The 20,766-nt window shown below is 45.7% G+C and overlaps 1 protein-coding gene across 1 annotated transcript; it reads right to left on the minus strand.

The window, feature by feature from the left end:
- Window positions 1-16,280: 16,280 nt before the first annotated feature.
- On the minus strand, window positions 16,281-17,989 carry LOC109739680 (daphnetin O-methyltransferase 1). Its single transcript, XM_020298752.4, has 2 exons — window positions 17,138-17,989; window positions 16,281-16,915 (listed from the first exon to the last, which is right to left on the minus strand). The coding sequence occupies exons 1-2, from the start codon at window positions 17,933-17,935 to the stop codon at window positions 16,619-16,621; spliced, it is 1,095 nt and encodes a 364-aa protein (XP_020154341.1). The 5' UTR covers window positions 17,936-17,989; the 3' UTR covers window positions 16,281-16,618.
- Window positions 17,990-20,766: the final 2,777 nt, after the last annotated feature.

Below are 20,766 nucleotides of genomic sequence, written 5' to 3' on the forward strand. Positions count from 1 at the left end.
GGACTGGGCCTTGAACTGTAAGTTTTCTGCAAATCTAGCTTCACATAAAGCCTTGACCGATACGTGGCTACCGTGGGTCTTCCCCGCGGGTGGAGCTTATGCGTCATACTCCGAGACCTTTCATGAGTTTACTAGACAGAACCCTACTCTCATAGATTGCGACGTTTGACAATCAAACTCATATAGGTGCACTAGTAGAAAAAGGGCCTATTGTCCCGGTTGGTAAGGGCCTTTTGTCCCGGTTTTTGAACCGGGACTAAAGGGTCGTTACTAATGCCCTAACCCTTTAGTCCCGGTTCTTACACGAACCAGGACAGATGGGTCTCCACGCGGCGGGTGTAGGGAGCCCAGGCAGGAGGGCCTTGGGTCCCGGTTGGTGGCACTAACCGGGACCAATAAGCATCCACGCGTCAGCATTTCAGGGGCTGGGGTTTTTGTTTTTTTTTGAAGGGGGGGGGGGGTTGGGGGTTTTGGGGGGTTAATTTAGGTGTTTCATATATTGTGTTAGCTAGCTAATTAATAGAGAGAAGTGTCCTCTCTTATCTCCGTGCTTGGTCGACGCTACGTACTATATACGTATGGAGAGGACTAGACACGCTAGCTAGTAATCAATGAAGGAAACAGAAGATCGTCATGAACATATGCATACAGAGAGAAGTGATATCGACCACCTCTCCTTCTCCGAGAGATTGGTCGAACAACAAGTTCTCGTATATCTATCCGACACTACCGGCTACATATATACAATAATTATCTCTTACAATATAATCTCCTAATTAAATTGTAAGAACACAGGGTCCACATAGTATTCTCCGTTTTCAGCGATCACGTGGTCAAGGAAGAATGCCGCCAATTCCTCTTGAATTGCTCGCATACGATCTGGTGCTAGGAGTTCATCCCGCATCCGAAAGATCTAATTTGAAGAAGGGGGTCAATACATACATACATACATACATACATATATATATATATATATATATATATATATATGAATAAATGAAACTCAACACAAATGATGGTAATAAAATAAAATTGTGAATATTATTGCTTACGCACTTCATATTGTTCGTCAGAGTAGCCCCGCTCACAGGTCGTGTAGCGGATGGACTCGGAAACATAGTATCCACAGTAATTATTCCCGGGTTCCTGCCACAACCACTTTACAAGAAATAGAGGTCAATCAAACTGATAAGCAAGCATGCTAAATGGTATTGATGAAACTAGCGCTTGAATCACTAGGAGATTCGCGGAACATGCTACTATATTACTTACTTTCGGGTGTTTAAATTGCAGCTTCTTCGGCAGTCCCAGAGCCTTTTTGGTGAATTTTCTCCAAACCCTGCCAGACAAAGAAAACAATTACTTGATATCAGGAAATGAACAAAGTTGCTGATATGGTGGATAATGATCGATTTAACTTACTTTTCGAGCATTTGAGTCATGTCCGCATAGTCCTGGGGATCTTTTCGTCTCGAGTCTAAGACGGTTACTACTCCCTGCTCAAGCTTAATCTCTAGGAGAATATAGTGGAAGCTATGCACGCATGCATAAGTCATGAATTACATTACTATAACCTGGACTAATAAGAGAAACCGAATATGCACAAGACAGTAACACTCACTTGAAGTTGTAAGGAAAGAGTATTATATCTTTGTTTTCATTTATTACCAACAATCGTAGCAAGTTGGCCTCGGTATTTTCGGCATGATATTTAACCTCAGTTGCATCTATGAGATTTGTGTTAATGAACCCAATATCACCGATTTGTCTTTTCTTCAATTCGGCGATCTTCAATCTGCATAATATAGTGAGGATAATTATAAATACATGCAATGAAACAGCTGACCTATATAGAGAGACTTAATGATAGAAGTAGTACTACTTACAGACAGTAGCAAGTGATCGTTGATTTATCGAGGGCCTTTTGATTGAAAAACTGGAAGAACTCCTCAAATGGAACATTCAACAGTTCAATTCCAACGAGGTCATGCTCCGGTTTAACTCTCAGCGTCAAAGTATTCCTCCCCCCAGAATCTCTGCAGGTTTTCATGTACCAATCATGTAATCTTCGCATCATCGTTGTTAGAGATCTTTCATCTTTGACGAGAGGCTTCCCGTAATGGTATTTGTGTTCGTCCACCTCCAAGATATCATAATGTACATCGTCGGGCAGGTAATCTCCAAGATATCATAATGATCATTAGCGACGATGTTGGTAGACACCTTGAGCGGGGGGCACGATTGGTTCGCTTTTTCGCCGAGCTGGGCAATTTTTTCCCCAGCTCGTCGTTCTTTTAACCTTTGATCACTGACAGTACTTCTCGACCGCTCCGCTTCGGCAAATGTCTTTGCAATAATGCACTCATAGTTGCCTTTCGGCGGAGACTTTGGTGGTTTTGTCAGGGCAGCCAGAGTGCGCTTCGCTTTCACCGGATCTACCTTCTCCTCCGGAGGTGGATGTTTATTTCCTTTCACCCCTTCAAAGAAGTTCGTCACTTCGGCTCGCACGATCTTCATGGTTTCCTCCTCGATCCTCTCGTATGGTAACTTCTCTGGAGTCTTCAGAGAAGGACCGAATCTGTATTGCCTCCCGCCTCTGGCTGTACTGCTAGACGCCGACAGAGTAGATGGAGCGGCTGCGGCTGTCTTCTTTCCTTGCTTACGAGGCGGAGGAGAAGGACTATGACGCGCTGGAGCGGCCCGAGCGGCGGCGGGTCTCTTCCGCCCTTGCTGACGAGGCGGAGAAGGAGGAGGCTGGCTGCTCTGGCGCGCCGGCGCAGGCGGAGAAGGAGGCTGAGTGCCCTGATCACTCGCCGGAGGAGGAGGCAGAGGAGGAGGCGGAGTGCCGCCACGCGCCGGAGAAGGAGGCTGAGTGTCCTGATCACTCGGCGGAGGAGGAGGCGGAGTGCCCTTACTCGCCGGAGGCGTCCAGTTCGGAAGGTTGATGAGCTCCTTCCGCCATAGGCATGGAGTCTTCAGAGCAGAACCCAGCCGAGTCTCCCCTTCACCGGTAGGGTAGGCAAGCTGGAGGTCCTCAAATCCCTCCGTTATTTCATCCACCATCACCCTAGCATATCCTTCTGGAATCGGCCGACAGTGGTAGGTTGCGCCGGGTTCAGGAGGTAAAACAGAGCCAACAGCCGCCTTGACTTTGAAGTTCTGCCATTGCTTCATAATGTGGCAATGTTGAGACTCCCTGATAGCATCCACGGGGTAGCTAGCAGGAGCCGTCAAGACATGCTCTGGCTGAAGCAGCTCGGTGGAAGCCACGCTGCTTCTCCACTGAGATGGCGGGGTAGCTTCAGGGGTAGTTTCGGCATGTCGATTGCCGTCTCATTCCTCTAGCCCTTGAACCCTTTCGTGCAGCTTCTGAATTTGGGTCTGCTCCACTTTTTTCCTCCTCTCCTGGCTTTTGTAACCGCCTACGTCCGGAAAACCAGCCTTCCACGGAACGGAGCCTGGCGTGCCTCGTGTCCGTCCAGGGTGCTCAGGATTCCCGAGGGCCATTGTGAGCTCGTCGTTCTCTCTGTCTGGAACAAACGTCCCTTGCTGCGCTGCATCGATATAGTGCTGAAGCCTCTTGACTGGTATTCTCAAAAGCTTGTCCGTCCAAACGCACCTCCCTGATACAGGGTCCAATTTTCCGCCAGCCCCGAAGAACCAAGTCCGGCAACGGTCTGGCCAGTTCATTGTCTGTGGTTCGATCCCTTTATCAAGCAGATCATTCTCAGCCTTGGCCCACTTAGGCCGGGCTTTGAGGTAGCCACCTGACCCCGTACGATGGTGAAGCTTCTTCTTCGCAGCATTCTTCTTGTTTGTCGCTGACATCTTCTTACTCTTTTCCGATGTCTTGTGGGCCACAAGTGCGGGCCAGTGATCTCTGATCTTCTCATACCGGCCGATGAATTCTGGTGTCTCTTCTTTGTCGACAAATGTTTTCAGCTCATTCTTCCACCTCCTGAATAGGTCTGCCATCTTCTTAAGAGCATGAGACTTGATTAATTGCTCTTTAACTGGCTTCTCCGGATCCTCCTCTGGCGGTAGGGTGAAATTTGCCTTTAGCTCAGTCCAAAGATCATCTTTCTGCATATCATTGACATAAGACACCTCAGGGTCTTCCTTCTTAGGCTTATACCATTGGCGGAAGCTGATCGGGATCTTGTCCCTAACAAGAACCCCACACTGAGCAGCAAATGCTTCCTTTGTCCGGATGGGTTCAATCGGTAGGCCATCACGCGCGATTGCTGTGATCTCAAACCTTTCATCCGAGCGCAACTTTCTCTTCGGGCCTCGTCTCTTTACCGAAGTTGTGCTCGATCCGGAGGGCTAGAAAAAAGAAGAAAGACGAGAGTTAATTAATATGTGTACATACCAAAACAATGAATGCATCAATTAGCTAGTCAGCACAGGCTTAACTAATATATTTACCTGGCCAGACTCTGTTCGGTCACCGGAGCCGTCACCACGGGCTCCTTCTTGCACCAGCATTGGGTCACTAGAGCCATCATAATCATGTCTTTCCTCCTCCACTCTTCGATTACCGTAGCCTGCTTCTTCACCCTGTTCTTCCAGACCATCATTGTCGTTCTGATACGACAAGATATCACCTCCGGCTAAGATTATGTCCCCCAACACCTCTTCTGCTTCCTCGTCTCGTCCGTGCTCCATTGTTTTTGCAAATATTAACATGGCAATTATTACACAAACATGACAGCAAGTGGATATATTAGTGCAAACGTAGACCTAGCTTATTCCGGGTTTGGGGTGGCCTCGGCAACGCTTCAAGGGTAGGGGTGCGGCGGGAGGGGGTAGGAGACCGACATCGTTTTTTTCTAGGGTTTGGGTGTCCTCGAGAGTTTTGGTCGAGCGAGAGGGCCGGGGGGGGGGGGTGCTCCCGTGGTATAAGTTATGACGGTCAAGAGGGGGTATATATATCGACCGCCCATCATGTCGAAGTTATTTTGGAATGGAGTTCCCGATAAAAATTAAGAAGAGGAAGTAGAAGATAAAAAAAAGTGGAGAAGAAGAAAAAAAGGAGAAGAAGAAGGAATAGAGGAGAAGAAGAAAAAATAGACTCTATTTTTTCTTCTTCTGCTCTATTCCTTCTTCTTCTCCTCTTATTTTTCTTCTTAATCCTCTTCTTAGTTCATTCCTTCTTCCTTTCTTCCTAGCTAGATATATACAACTTTTCTAAAAAATGTTATCGGGGAGGGGGTATCGACCTCCCCTCATGTTGAAATTATCGGGGAGGGGGTATATCGACCCCCACCCCCCTCATCATGCATATATAGCTACCACATACATATATACATTGAAAAAAAATTACATATATACAACAAAAACATTAATACACATATGAACAAAAAAATACATATATGAACAAAAACATGTTGTGAACAAAAAAAAATAATGTAACAAATCTAATAAGAAATTAATCTAATAAAAAACATGCTCTGAACTTACATATAGCCGCATACATACAAATATACATTATATATATATGAACAAAAAATTAATCTAATACAAAATAAAAACAGAGCCGGACCGGCGCGGCGGCTCACAGCGGGGGCGTCTGGCGATGGCGACGGCGGGGGAGGCGAGGGCGCCGGCGCGCGGGGGCAGGCCGCGGGAAGGGGCTCGGGCGCGGGGCAGGGGCCGGCGCGGCGACGGCGTGGTCGGGGACAGGGGCGGCGCGGCAACGGAGTCAGAGGCAGGGGCGGCGCGGCGACGGCGTCGGAGGCAGGGCGGCGCGGCGACGACGTCGGAGGCAGGGGCGGCGCGGCGACGGCGTCGGAGGCAGGGCGATGACGGCGACGGCGACGAGGAGCAGCGCTGGGGTGTCGGGCACGAACTGACGGTGAAGTTGTGAAATTTCACAAGTGCAGCTTATATACAAAGAGCATTGGTACCGGTTGGTGGCACCAACCGGGACCAATGCTACCTTTAGTCCCGGTTGGTGCCACCAACCGGGACCAAAGGCCTCTTTTCAGCAGCCCAAAGGGCGGGAAGCGGCGGCCTTTGGTCCCGGTTGGTGGCACCAACCGGGACTAAAGGGGGGGCATTGGTTCCGGTTGGTGCCACCAACCGGGACCAAAGGCACCCTTTAGTTCCGGTTGGTGCCACCAACCGGGACGGAAAGCCTTGCACAGCGGCGTGGTGGTGGGAGTTTAGTCCCACCTCGCTAGCTGAGAGAGCCGCACCTGTTTATAAGGTGCGGTGCGCCTGAGCTGTCGAGCTCCTCTCTAAAGCAGGCTTACGGGCCTAACCTCTCTGTACATGCCTGTGGGCCTACTGGGCCTTCTGCGGACCGTGGTGGCCCAGTAGGTGGCATAATTTTTATTTTTTGACTTTTTTTGTTTTCTTTTTTTCTTTATTTATTTTGTTTTGTTTCTACTTACAACAAAAACTTATTTATTTTATTTTATTTTGTTTCTAATTACTTATTTATTTTACTTTATGATAATTCTTTTTTTATTCAAGTTTCTAACAAAAAAAGTTCTTTATGAAAATTATTTTTGCTTTCAATGATTTTGAACAGAAAATACTTCGATAATTTTAGTTTCATAAATTTTATTTATGTTATTAAAGTTTATTTTATTTTGTTTCTACTTATATATTTTATTAAAGTTTATATTATTTTGTTTCTAATTACTTATTTATTTTATTTGTTATTTTTCATGCACCATTTTTCATGCATTTACTGATTATTTTGAGCTATAAGACCCTAAAATTGAAAAGCATTTCAAATGAACTCTGAAAAGGTTAAAAGTTGGCATGGTATCATCATTTCATCCACATAGCATGTGCAAGAAAGTTGAGAGGGTTACGGCCAAAACTGGATGCACTTCGTGTAGAAAACGGACAGTGGTATCATACTCGTCTGTTACAAAGTTGGCATGGTATCATCATAATAGTTGCGGGAGAAAGTCTTCACTTTTTCTTCGCTTGTGTCATTTGCTTATTGCGCCGTAACCATGGATAATCTTTATCGTTTATCAGGATGCTTGGGTCAGCCTTGACTTTGAAGGGAGGAATTTCATGAAACTTTTCAGAATCTTCAGACATGTCTGTCTTGCCCTCCACTCCCACAATGTCCCTTTTTCCTGAAAGAACTATGTGGCGCTTTGGCTCATCGTATGATGTATTCGCTTCCTTATCTTTTCTTTTTCTCGGTCTGGTAGACATGTCCTTCACATAGATAACCTGTGCCACATCATTGGCTAGGACGAACGGTTCGTCAGTGTACCCAAGATTGTTCAGATCCACTATTGTCATTCCGTACTGTGGGTCTACCTGTACCCCGCCTCCTGACAGATTGACCCATTTGCACATAAACAAAGGGACCTTAAAATCATGTCCGTAGTCAAGTTCCCATATGTCCATTATGTAACCATAATATGTGTCCTTTCCCCTCTCGGTTGCTGCATCAAAGCGGACACCGCTGTTTTGGTTGGTGCTCTTTTGATCTTGGGCGATCGTGTAAAATGTATTCCCATTTATCTTGTATCCTTTGTAAGTCAATATAGTCGAAGATGGTCCCCTGGACAACGAGTACAACTCATCACAAATAGTGGTGTCACCTCTGAGACATGTTTCCAACCAACTGCTGAAAGTCCTGATGTGTTCACATGTAATCCAGTCGTCACACTGCTCCGGGTGTTTGGAGCGCAGACTGTTCTTGTGTTCATCGACATACGGGGTCACCAAGGTAGAGTTCTGTAGAACTGTGTAGTGTGCTTGAGACCAAGAATGCCCGTCCCTGCATATTATTGAGTCCGCTCCTAGCGTGCCTTTTCCAGTCAGTCTCCCCTCATACCGCGATTTAGGGAGACCTATCTTCTTAAGGCCATGAATGAAGTCAACACAAAACCCAATGACATCCTCTGTTTGATGGCCCATGGAGATGCTTCCTTCTGGCCTAGCGCGGTTACGGACATATTTCTTGAGGACTCCCATGAACCTCTCAAAGGGGAACATATTGTGTAGAAATACGGGCCCCAGAATGACAATCTCGTCGACTAGATGAACTAGGACATGCGTCATGATATTAAAGAAGGATGGTGGGAACACCAGCTCGAAACTGACAAGACATTGCGCCACATCACTCCTTAGCCTTGGTATGATTTCTGGATCGATCACCTTTTGAGAGATTGCATTGAGGAATGCACATAGCTTCACAATGGCTAATCGGACGTTTTCCGGTAGAAGCCCCCTCGATGCAACCGGAAGCAGTTGCGTCATAATCACGTGGCAGTCATGAGACTTTAGGTTCTGGAACTTTTTCTCTGGCATATTTATTATTCCCTTTATATTCGACGAGAAGCCAGTCGGGACCTTCATACTGAGCAGGCATTCAAAGAAGATTTCTTTCTCTTCTTTCGTAAGAGCGTAGCTTGCAGGACCTTCATACTGCTTTGGAGGCATGCCGTCTTTTTCGTGCAAACGTTGCAGGTCCTCCCGTGCCTCAGGTGTATCTTTTGTCTTCCCATACACGCCCAAGAAGCCTAGCAGGTTCACGCAAAGGTTCTTCGTCACGTGCATCACGTCGATTGAAGAGCGGACCTCTAGGTCTTTCTAGTAGGGTAGGTCCCAAAATATAGATTTCTTCTTACACATGGGTGCGTGTCCCTCAGCGTCATTCGGAATAGCTAGTCCGCCGGGACCCTTTCCAAAGATTACGTGTAAATCATTGACCATAGCAAGTACGTGATCACCGGTACGCATGGCGGGCTTCTTCCGGTGATCTGCCTCGCCTTTGAAATGCTTGCCTTTCTTTCGACATTGATGGTTGGTCAGAAGAAATCAACGATGGCCCAGGTACACATTCTTCCTGCATTTGTCCAGGTATATACTTTCAGTGTCATCTAAACAGTGCATGCATGCGTGGTATCCCTTGTTTGTCTGTCCTGAAAGGTTACTGAGAGCGGGCCAATCGTTGATGGTTACAAACAGCAACGTGTGCAGGTTAAATTCCTCATGTTTGTGCTCATCCCACGTACGTACACCGTTTCCATTCCACAGCTGTAAAAGTTCTTCAACTAATGGCCTTAGGTACACATCAATGTCGTTGCTGGGTTGCTTAGGGCCATGGATGAGAACTGGCATCATAATGAACTTCCGCTTCATGCACATCCAAGGAGGAAGGTTATACATACATAGAGTCACGGGCCAGGTGTTGTGATTGCTGCTCTGCTCCCGGAAAGGATTAATGCCATTCGCGCTTAAACAAACCATACGTTCCTTGGGTCAGCTGCAAACTCAGCCCAGTACTTTCTCTCGATTTTTCTCCACTGCGACCCGTCAGCGGGTGCTCTCAACTTCCCGTCTTTCTTACGGTCCTCACTGTGCCATCGCATCAACTTGGCATGCTCTTCGTTTCTGAACAGACGTTTCAACCATGGTATTATAGGAGCATACCACATCACCTTCGCAGGAACCCTCTTCCTGGGGGGCTCGCCGTCAACATCACCAGGGTCATCTCGTCTGATCTTATACTGCAATGCACCGCATACTGGGCATGCGTTCAGATCCTTGTACGCACCGCGGTAGAGGATGTAGTCATTAGGGCATGCATGTATCTTCCGCACCTCCAATCCTAGAGGGCATACGACCTTCTTTGCTGCGTATGTACTGTCGGGCAATTCGTTATCCTTTGGAAGCTTCTTCTTCAATATTTTCAATAGCTTCTCAAATCCTTTGTCAGGCACAGCATTCTCTGCCTTCCACTGCAGCAATTCCAGTACGGTACCGAGCTTTGTGTTGCCATCTTCGCAATTGGGGTACAACCCTTTTTTGTGATCCTCTAACATGCGATCGAACTTCAGCTTCTCCTTTTGACTTTCGCATTGCGTCCTTGCATCGACAATGACCCGGCGGAGATCATCATCATCGGGCACTGTTTCCTCTTAATCTTCAGCAGCTTCCCCCGTTGCAGCATCATTGGGCACATCATCTGGTTCCTCTTGATCTTCAGCGGCTGCCACCGTTGCAGCATCACCGTATTCAGGGGGCACATAGTTGTCATTGTCCTCTTCTTCTTCGCCGTCTTCCATCATAACCCCTATTTCTCCGTGCCTCGTCCAAACATTATAGTGTGGCATGAAACCCTTGTAAAGCAGGTGGGTGTGAAGGATTTTCCGGTCAGAGTAAGACTTCGTATTCCCACATTTAGGGCATGGACAACACATAAAACCATTCTGCTTGTTTGCCTCAGCCACTTCGAGAAAATCATGCACGCCCTTAATGTACTCGGAGGTGTGTCTGTCACCGTACATCCATTGCCGGTTCATCTGCGTGCATTATATATAATTAAGTGTGTCAAAAACCATTACAGAACATCATGAATAGATAATTAAGTGACCAAATTAATAGAAGTTCATCATCGCATTAAAACCAAAGTACATACATAGTTCTCATCTAACAACATATAGCTCTCCAGAGCATCTAATTAATTAAACCATACGTTGAAACTATGTAAAACATTTCAATGCGAAAACAAATGCGATCATAATCGCAACCAAGGTAACAATTGATCCAACGGCATAATGATACCAAGCCTCGGTATGAATGGCATATTTTCTAATCTTTCTAATCTTCAAGCGCATTGCATCCATCTTGATCTTGTGATCATCGACGACATCCGCAACATGCAACTCCAATATCATATTCTCCTCCTCAATTTTTTTTATTTTTTCCTTCAAGAAATTGTTTTCTTCTTCAACTAAATTTAACCTCTCGACAATAGGGTCGGTTGGAATTTCCGGTTCACATACCTCCTAGATAAATAAAATCTATGTCACGTTGGTCGGCATAATTTCCATCAACAATAAATGAACCAATAGTTATAAAGATAATATATACCACATCCGAATCATAGACAGGACGAGGACCGACGGGGGCGGATACCAAAACCATCGCACTATATAATAACAAGCAATAAAATAGTAAGAAAATTAGACAAGTATCTATATAAAGTAAGAATTTTTTTCTTTCAGAAAGAAGATAAGAACAAGAGGCTCACCACGGTGGTGCCAGAGATGAGATCGGCGCGGGCGATCGACGGCGGTGAAGACGAGAATGGGACGTGACGGGCCAGTAAACCTAGACAAATCTCGAGGAAAATGGAGCTTTGAGGTCGAGCTTCGAGAGGAGAAAGCTTAACTAGTGTGGATCGGGCATTTTATCGAACACCTCATGTGCATAGGAGGTGAGCTAGAGCACCACAAAGCCCTCCCCTCGCCGGCCAGAGAAAAACAGAGCACTGGAGTGCTCTGCTCGCGGGCGAGGGGTATATATAGGCACCTCATTAGTCCCGGTTCGTGGCTTGAACCGGGACTAAAAGGCAGCCTGTGGTCCCGGTTCAAGCCACCAACCGGGACCAATAGTGGTGGGCCAGGAGCGAGGCCCATTGGTCCCGGTTTGTCCCACCAACCGGGACCAAAGGGGCCAGACGAACCGGGACCAATGCCCCCACGAGGCCCGGCAGGCCCCTGGCCTCACGAACCGGGACCAGTACCCCCATTGGTCCCGGTTCTGGACTGAACCGGGACTAATGGGCTGACCCGGCCTGAACCAAAGCACTCTTTTCTAATAGTGGTGTGTTCTTCAAAAGATGTTCTGCAGGACAATATCTCTGCTTAAATGAGCCACTTAGAACACATTAAGATATACATCAACCTGCCATGCAGATTAGGAGAGTATTGCATCTTCATGGAGTGGTATTGTTGATAGTAAGGATACTCTCCTCTCAGTTGACCAACAGTTTGTCTTCCACATCTAATTCATAGGATCTCCGATCACAAAGAATAGGTTACCACTGTGAACAACTCATATTGTGGGTCTCATACCAATCTCCCTCGATGCATTATCTATCACATTACGTGATAGACCCTTAGTAAAAGGATCTGCCAGATTTTTAGACGTTTGGATATAATCCAATGCAATAACTCCGGAGTTTCTCATTTTTCTGACAGACTTTAACCTTCTCTGAACGTGTCTTGATGACTTCATGTTATCCTTTCAGCTGCTCACTTTCATGATCACAGTTTTATTGTCGCAGTTCATAAGGATACCCGGTACAGGTTTCTCAACAACCGGCAAGTCATTCAAGAGCCGGCGAAGCCAATCTGCTTCGACCGTAGCTGTATCTAGTGCCGTGAGTTCTGCTTCCATTGTTGACCTCGTTAAGATGGTCTGCTTGCAAGACTTCCAAGAAACAGCGCCACCTCCATGAGTGAATACATATCCGCTCGTGGCCGTTATCTTATCAGCATCTGAGATCCAATTTGAGTCACTATACCCTTCAAGCACCTTTGGGTGCCCAGTGTAGTGAATTCCATAATTAGCAGTGCCTTTCAAATAACGCAAAACTCTTTCTAGAGCTTTCCAATGCACATCTCCTGGTTTTGAGACAAACCGACTCAGTTTGCTAACAACAAAAGAGATGTCAGGTCTTGTAGCACTGGCTAAGTACATAAGCGAGCCAATAATCTGAGAATATTTCAATTGATCTCTAGCAATTCTTCGATTCTTTCGAAGTGGCACGCTAGCATCATATGGTGTTGGAGAAGGCTTGCAGTCACTATAGCCAAAGCGACTCAAGATCTTTTCCACATAGTGAGATTGAAGCAATGTAATCCCACCATCATCGTTTCTCAACAACTTGATGTTCAAAATGACATCAGCCACTCCTAAATCCTTCATCTCCAAACAGCGAGATAGGAAATCCTTGACCTCCTTAATAACATTCAGATTTGTTCCGAAAATCAGTATGTCATCAACATACAAGCAAAGGATAACTCCCTCGCCCCCACCATGGCGATAGTACACACACATTTGTCAGCTTCGTTTACAACAAAGCCTGTAGCTATTAAAGTTCTTTCAAACTTCTCATGCCACTGTTTGGGTGCTTGCTTGAGTCCATACAAAGACTTCAGCAACTTGCACACTTTTCCTCCTGACCATCTATTACAAACCCATCTGGTTGTTCCATATAAATTTCCTCGTCCATCTCTCCATTTAGGAAAGCAGTCTTAACATCCATTTGATGAACGAGAAGACCATGTGAGGCAGCTAGTGAAACTAGAACTCGAATAGTGGTCAGTCGAGCCACAGGTGAGTAAGTATCAACGAAGTCTTCACCTTCCTTTTGGGTATAACCCTTAGCCACGAGCCAAGCCTTGTACTTTACAATAGTACCATCAGGCCTAAGCTTCTTCTTGAATACCCATTTGCATCCTATAGGTTTGCACCCATAAGGACGATCAGTGAACTCCCAAGTTTCATTCGGCAAGATGGAATCCATCTCACTACGAACCGCTTCCTTCCAGTAGTCAGAATCTTCAGATGCATAGGCCTCTGAAATAGAACTGGGAGTATCATCTATGAGATACACAAGAAAATCATCACCAAAGGACTTTGCAGTCCTCTGTCTCTTGCTCCTGGTAGGAACTTCATTGTTCTCCTCCATAGAACTTTCAAAGTGTTCCATTGAAATGGCAGGTTCGGTAATTGTAACTGGTTCCTGATTCGATGAACTAGGCATCTCCTGATTAGATGAGGTAGCCATATCCTTCATGGGAAAGATATCTTCAAAGAAAGTCGCATCATTCGACTCCATGATCGTACCGACATGCATGTCAGGTACCTCAGATTTTACAACCAAGAATCTATAGCCAAAGCTATGAAAAGCATATCCAAGGAAAACACAATCCACAGTCTTTGGTCCAAGCTTCCGCTTCTTTGGAATTGGAACATTGACTTTCGCCAAACAATCCCATGTTCGTAGATAAGAGAGTTTTAACCTTTTCTTCTCCCATTCCTTGAATGGAGTTATTTCTTTGTTCTTTGTGGGAACTCGGTTTAGGACATGACATGCTGTCAATATCGCCTCCCCCCAACATGCCTTGGAGAGACCCGATGTGTCTAACATGGCGTTAACCAAATCAGTTAGAGTACGGTTCTTTCGTTCGGCCACCCCATTTGACTGAGGTGAATAGGGAGGCGGCCTCTCATGGATTATACCATGTTCCGCACAAAAAGCATCAAATTCATTGGAAAAATACTCTCCACCACGGTCGGACCTAAGCCTCCTGATTTTTCGATCAAGTTGGTTTTCCACTTCAGCTTTATAGATCTTGAAAAAGTTCAAAGCCTCATCCTTAGATCTCAGAAGATACAAACGACAGTATCTAGTGGAGTCGTCAATTAACGTCATGAAATATTTCTTTCCACCTTTTGTTAAAACACCATTCATTTCACATAGATCTGAATGTATGAGTTCTAGTGGTGCAAGGTTTCTCGTTTCCCCAGTCGTGTGAGACTTACGAGGTTGCTTAGCTTGCGCACACACTTGACACTTGGATCCCTTGACAGTGGTGAAACTAGGGATTAAGTTCAACTTCGCTAGTCGCGACATGCAACCAAAGTTAACATGACAAAGACGTGAATACCACACATTTGATTCACTATTGTTGCAAATATGATTAACAACTTTATTGCAAACGTCTGATAAGGATAAACGAAACAGGCCTCCTGACTCATAACCTTTACCAACAAAGGTTCCATACTTGGATATTACAAATTTATTCGACTCAAAAACAAGCTTGTAGCCATCTCTACACAGAAGAGATCCGCTAACAAGAGAGTGGACATAATGTACGTTCTTCAGCCGCACGATCTCAGTGCCAGCATCCGAGACCCTAAACTTGGCCGCCTCTCTGAGAGGAGCGAGGCGAGGCGCGGCGGAGGAGGAGCGCGCGTGGATGTCCCTCTTGTTTCCATGCTCGTACAAGTGGGGAAAGAACCTCCCTTATAAAAAGATCCAACTCCCTCTAAACTAGCAATGTGGAACTAAACTTTAGTTTCAGCTCTTGCCTTGCACGAATGGGCTGCGTGGGCCTCTAGGATTTATTAGGAATTTCTGAAACTGCTACTGGGCTAGGCCCAAAATAGACAAAATTCCAGCAGGCGATGTCACCAGATGTACCATGCTGCTGACGTGAATAATTCCGCTTTGGGCAGTTCACAGACTGTACCTTCAATTCTGCCCAAGATTTCCATTATTACGGATCCCGACCGGTCTTGGGCCACTGCCCTGTTCATCTCATCGGCAAAATCCAACTCAGCCCAAATTTTCTTTGCACGGGAGCAAGTGAATAAGCAGTGATGTATATCTTCCATTCCAACTTTGCATATAGGGCACTATGCACTTAGGGGGATGTGTCAGTCTGCTAGAAAACTTTCCAGATAAAATGCTTAACTTTTCCAGGTATACAAGGGCGCCATGCCGATTTCCAAATCGGATTAATTTGCATACAACCTTGGCCATCTTGTCGCAACCATTGATTCCCGGAGTGGCGTTCGAACTCTACACGGTAAGCTGATTTTACAGCGAAAGTCCCTGATCTAGTTGCTCGCCACGCCGCAAAATCATCCAATAGCTCCACCTGAAGTGGTATCTGCATTATTCTGCGGACATCAACTGGTGAAAAACTGATGCAATTAGATCAGCATCCCACGCTCATCGTCAATGGAAGCCATCGATCATCGGCAGAGATTATACTGGTCAACTATTTTTTTCCAGAATTGTTTGATTTTTCTAGTATTTTTCTGATTTACTATTCACAACGTCCGGCACAGGTGCCCTTATTTATTTCTTATAGCACACACCACTACTTTGTTTATGTATTTTCTGAACTATACAATTAATAAGGGAGAAAAAAAGTGGAATAATGAAAATGAAAGAAGAAGAAAACAGCAGAATAATACTCATTATACTGGTGTCACCTATGGTGAGATATACCTTTTCCTTTTGTTGATCTGGTCATGAAAAGCTTTTTTCCATAGGCTCCTCGTAGTCAACAGGAACGTCTCCTTTCACTAAACGCGCATCGTCGAAAATCCTGAAATAAGTCAAGGATAAATGCAAGCACCAGGACCTTACCTTGGTGGGCTGGGGAAACCACTATCCACCTAACCATCCAATCACAGATTGGTTCGCGTAATGGAAAGCTGTTGCAACAATGGAAGAGCAGCAGATCAGAGGGAATGGGGGATATGGCCAGGAGGGTTGCGTCGGTTTGACGGTGGTGGTTATCTGGGAAAAAACTTGTGCTTTCCCAAAATCAAGCAGCAAATGTGTAGCCGCACCCAAGAAAAATACCAAACCTTGTTCAAAAAATATATACTAAACAAAAAATATTTTTGGATATTAGCATGACAAACATATACGAAATCTCTCCCGTTGCACCATTCGTAGACAAGGTTATAGGCATATACCATAATGCAAAATAAACTTAATGTCTCAGCTTGTTGGAACACACAAACATGCCACGTACATAGCACACACCGAGTGTCCCAACACTTCTTGAAACTAATTAACACAGACACAGGCACAGACACACACACATACAAACACATGCACGCGCAGATTATTTTGTGACCAGGCACTTAACGCGCTTCAGCTACTAATTTTCTCCATTGTGCTTTGCTTTAGAAAGTATGGCACTGACGCCCTTATATAGTAGTTTTTTTTTGCGGGTGCCTTATTTAGTAGTTATAGCACACCACTACTTTATGGATACCAAAGGGTCGCCATCACATCATTTGCAGCACAACCTTATGGATAGACCTCGATGACACCTCGAACTCCAAGTTTCTTGACAATTTTGTAGTCGCTAAACCCTGCTTTCGCAAAGATGGAACTCCAGTCATTTTCATCCCGCTGTCGTCCCCTGGTATATACCATCATTGCCATATCCATCAGCAGTTGGGTTTCGAACATCTGTCCTAAAGAAGAGTCAACCACAATGTCTATGATAATCACTTTTCCTCCAGCTTCTCGGGAAGGAATGGCCTTCTTGCATTGGGCTAGGATATTGATGCAGTCCTCGTCACCCCAGAAGTGTAGAACAAGCTGACATGGCAAAATATATATGCGGTTAAGCAGTGTGTAATAAGAAGACATAAAATTTATGCACTCAGTGTAATTATGCATTACTATTGGTAGTTTTCATTTAAATATAAAGGATACATCAAAAGAATGTACATACTAGTGATACAAACTCTCGACTTTAATGAGGTATAGAATCACGAGCGCTAAAAAGGTATAACATTGTGGAGACAAACCAGTTTGTACCTTTAGCATTACAGCTTGAGCAGGTGGGATGGAATGGAACATGTCACCGGCAACATAGTTAACGGAACCATCGCTCGAAGCTTTATCAACCACCTTTGGAAGGTCCAACACATTGCACTTTATATGCGGGTAGGCCTTAACGATGGACCTGGCAGTCGTCCCATCACCACCACAACAGTCTGTGAGCGACTGCAAGCCACTGAATAGGCCATGACATTCCCGCAATATTGTACCAATTCCCATATGGTCATGGGCAGCTAAAGCTTCATTGAACAACTTGTCACACTCTGGGTCGAGGACCGCCATACTCTCCTCGAAGAGTGCCGCGCCGTGCACTTCCTCGAATGGTGACGGCACGGGCTGCGCGGTATCCTTCTTGAACCAGTCGGCTAGCCCCATGGCCGCCTCCATGTAATGCCGGGAGGTCACGGCAAGCACAAGAGCCGTCTGACTAGCATCGCCGTCGATGCGTACACCATCCACGAGGAGGTAGGACAATGGGACGAGGCTGTAGATCCCAACCTCGTTTGACGCCAGCACCCCCGTCGTGGACAGCAGCCGCAAGAGACGGCTGAGGAACGGCGCCTTGGATGGTGGGAGGGACAGCGTGGTGACCAGGTCCGGCAACGACGCGGCACCGCCGAGACGATGGATCGCGGTAGGGATGCCGAGCTGGATGGCGCAACTGAGCGCCATTGGTGTGAGGTAGCTGAGGCTGTGGCGCCAAAGGTCAGCCTGCGCCTGGATTAGCTCGGCGTCGGTAGGGATTGTCATCGTCTGGGAAGACTTGGCAGCCATTGCTTTTTCTATCTCTTGCTATGAGGCTGGTGTTGTGTTTGTGTGGATTACTTACCTAGCTTGGGCGGTTTATATAGCAACTATTTTTGCTACGGCTACAGAAATTAACACTGATTTAATTATTCACTCGTGGAACTCGAGTTGCGCTGTGCTCGTCGACATTTCTTACCCACACTGCTCAAAAGCTGTGAGCGAGGAGCTGTTTGTCGCAGGACAGGACTATACGCGTCCACATGCCACGTTACGCACACTGCTCAGGAGCAAAGCGGCTCTGTTTGTTGATGGACAGATGATAGCACCAAGATTCCTTTCCACTATACTGCCAGGGAGATAATTAGTTTCATGGACAGCTCATTAATTACTGGCTTTAATGCAATGTGCTCCCAAGGTACACTTGGTCTGTACTCTGTCTATGGAGTATGGATCGAGATCGAATAATTTGTTGGTGAAAAAAAAAGATGACGTGGAGGGCTTGCATATATTTGATGTGGAGGTTTGCATGTGGTAGAAAGTGAAATATAAATGAAATGCACATGGTTGATGAAGTGGAGGGTTTGCATGTGCTGAGAATGGATAAACTAGTTAAACCATCTCTAGCAGATCATGTAAAAAGGTCACCCGCCAAAATAACCGCCGGTCTATGTGTTGAGGACGTTTTTTCCGCCCCGAATAGATCCCGCAAAATCGTCCGTCCTTTAATTTTTTTGCGGAACTTGCATATTCCGAGCCATTTTCTCTATATCTACGAGATTGGGGCAATTTTTACATGGACCTGAAAATAATGAAACAGTTGGTGGGAGGGAACTTTCAGCTCCCGCCATGGTCTTTTCCTAACGCGACCTCACCCAAACGCCTCAATGCCGATGACCACCGGAACCTAATTGCCGACCCGTGAGCTGCCGCCACTGCTCGAGCCGCGAGCCGCTGCTGTGAGCTGCGCGGGCTAGCTAGCTAGCTAGCGGCTCTGCTGCGTGAGCTAGCTAGCTAGCGGCTGCTGTCGCCGCCGGCACGAGCTAGCTAGTTGCCACCACACTGCCCCCTGCTCCCGCTAGCCACCACCGCGGGATTGATGCGGATGGCGTCTTCTTGTTGTGAGCTCCAGCGTCGGCCCTTTGTCCATCCTGATGAGATCGTCGCGGTGGAAGCGGCCGAGGTGGACCCAATTGTAATTTAACGGGTGTTTTAGGGTGTTTGTGCAATTTTGTGAAGACCATAAAATTTTGTTACGGGATCTGTTCTGTCAGAACAAAAGCCATACTGTAAAAATGCGAAAAAACGTTTCGTTTTGTAAACCGATATTTAGGGGACGTGATATACCGGATCTGTTGAAGATGCTCTTAGAAACTTACAAAATAGAGGGTAGTGGATAGGATTAGCTCTCAAGTATCGCAACACATCATAGATTTTTGTTATGAATCCAAGCAGCACTGCGCTTCCGTCTGCTGAGTGGAGGCGAATCGATCTAGGAGTAGATAGCTAGCAAGTTGTGCACGACAAAGAGACATCACACACCGCGCGTCATAAACTGAACAGCCTTGACGACCTGGAAATAGCAACAGAGGGCAGAATTACTGCAACAAAGGTGGGGTTCGTAAGGTCTCAGATCTGTCAGTTGTTTTACTAGCTAGCACATGCATTGGTCGCATAAACAACGACGAGCTAGTTGCCGCGTCATGCATGCGCCTTTTTATATGACGTGCGGAAAGAGAGTTACATTCACTGCTACGGATCAAAGTTTGACGGATCATCTATTATATCATCTTCGCTCTTCTGCCATGGCTGCGACCGATGTCGGAGAAGGTTATGAAAACGGAGGATCAACCCTCTTCTTTGCTGCGTATTGCATAAAAAGAGATATAATTTATCCGTTCCTTTTTCATTTTGTAACAATTCTGTAATAAAAAGAAGTTCGATCTGTTAATTGTCTGTCTGATTCAATAGATAATAATCGCTAATCAATCAGCTCAATACATCAGTTCCGATTTGCAATTTGCAATCACGAGTAAACTTGTTTAAATCTTAAAGGAAAACTATACTTTGAATTAAAAAAAGATGGAGATTATACTTTAATGGGAGAAGATGAGAGTGAGCTCCTACGTGGTCGACAGTGCGCGTGTTGCTAGCCGCCACTAGTGCAGAACATGCCTTTATCACCGGTTCGTAAGGACCTTTAGTGCCGGTTCTTCAACCGGCAGTATGGAGTGGAGACTAAAGCCCCCCCTCTTTAGTACCGGTTCGATACGAACCGGCGCTAAAGTGCCACCACGTGGCACGAGCCAGGCCCGGGTGCTGGTAGACCATTAGTACCGGTTGGTAGCACGAACCGGTACTAAATGTTGGGGGGGGGGGTTGGTTTTTATTTTTATTTTTTCATTAATGTGTTTTCCATTTAATTCTTTTTTTGTTTGCTGGTATTTTACGATACTACATATTGTACACGTTATGCATATATATAAATAGATTTTCTCGTAGAACTGATCATATATATATATATATAATCGAATGTCTCACAACCACCATTAATTATTCACACATACACATGTATATATATACAATTTCTCCTACATGTTGCCTTGGTGCCTTCGGAGCACGATGACAAGTGGTTCATGGGGCGGTAGCGGGTAATAGTATTCTCCTTTGGGATCTATGACCTGGTCGAGCAAAAATCCTGCTATTTCCTCTTGAAGTGCTCGTATGCGCTCCTCTGATAGGAGCTTGTCCCGCACCTCTTTGAACTATTAAGAAGAAGATCAATATGCATGTGTATTAGTTGTGTGACTAGATATCGACAATCATGTAAGATTTGTGAATAGTGTTCTGGCAAATGTACC

Source organism: Aegilops tauschii, chromosome 3 (assembly GCF_002575655.3).
Source record: "Aegilops tauschii subsp. strangulata cultivar AL8/78 chromosome 3, Aet v6.0, whole genome shotgun sequence".
Lineage (NCBI taxonomy): Eukaryota > Viridiplantae > Streptophyta > Magnoliopsida > Poales > Poaceae > Aegilops > Aegilops tauschii.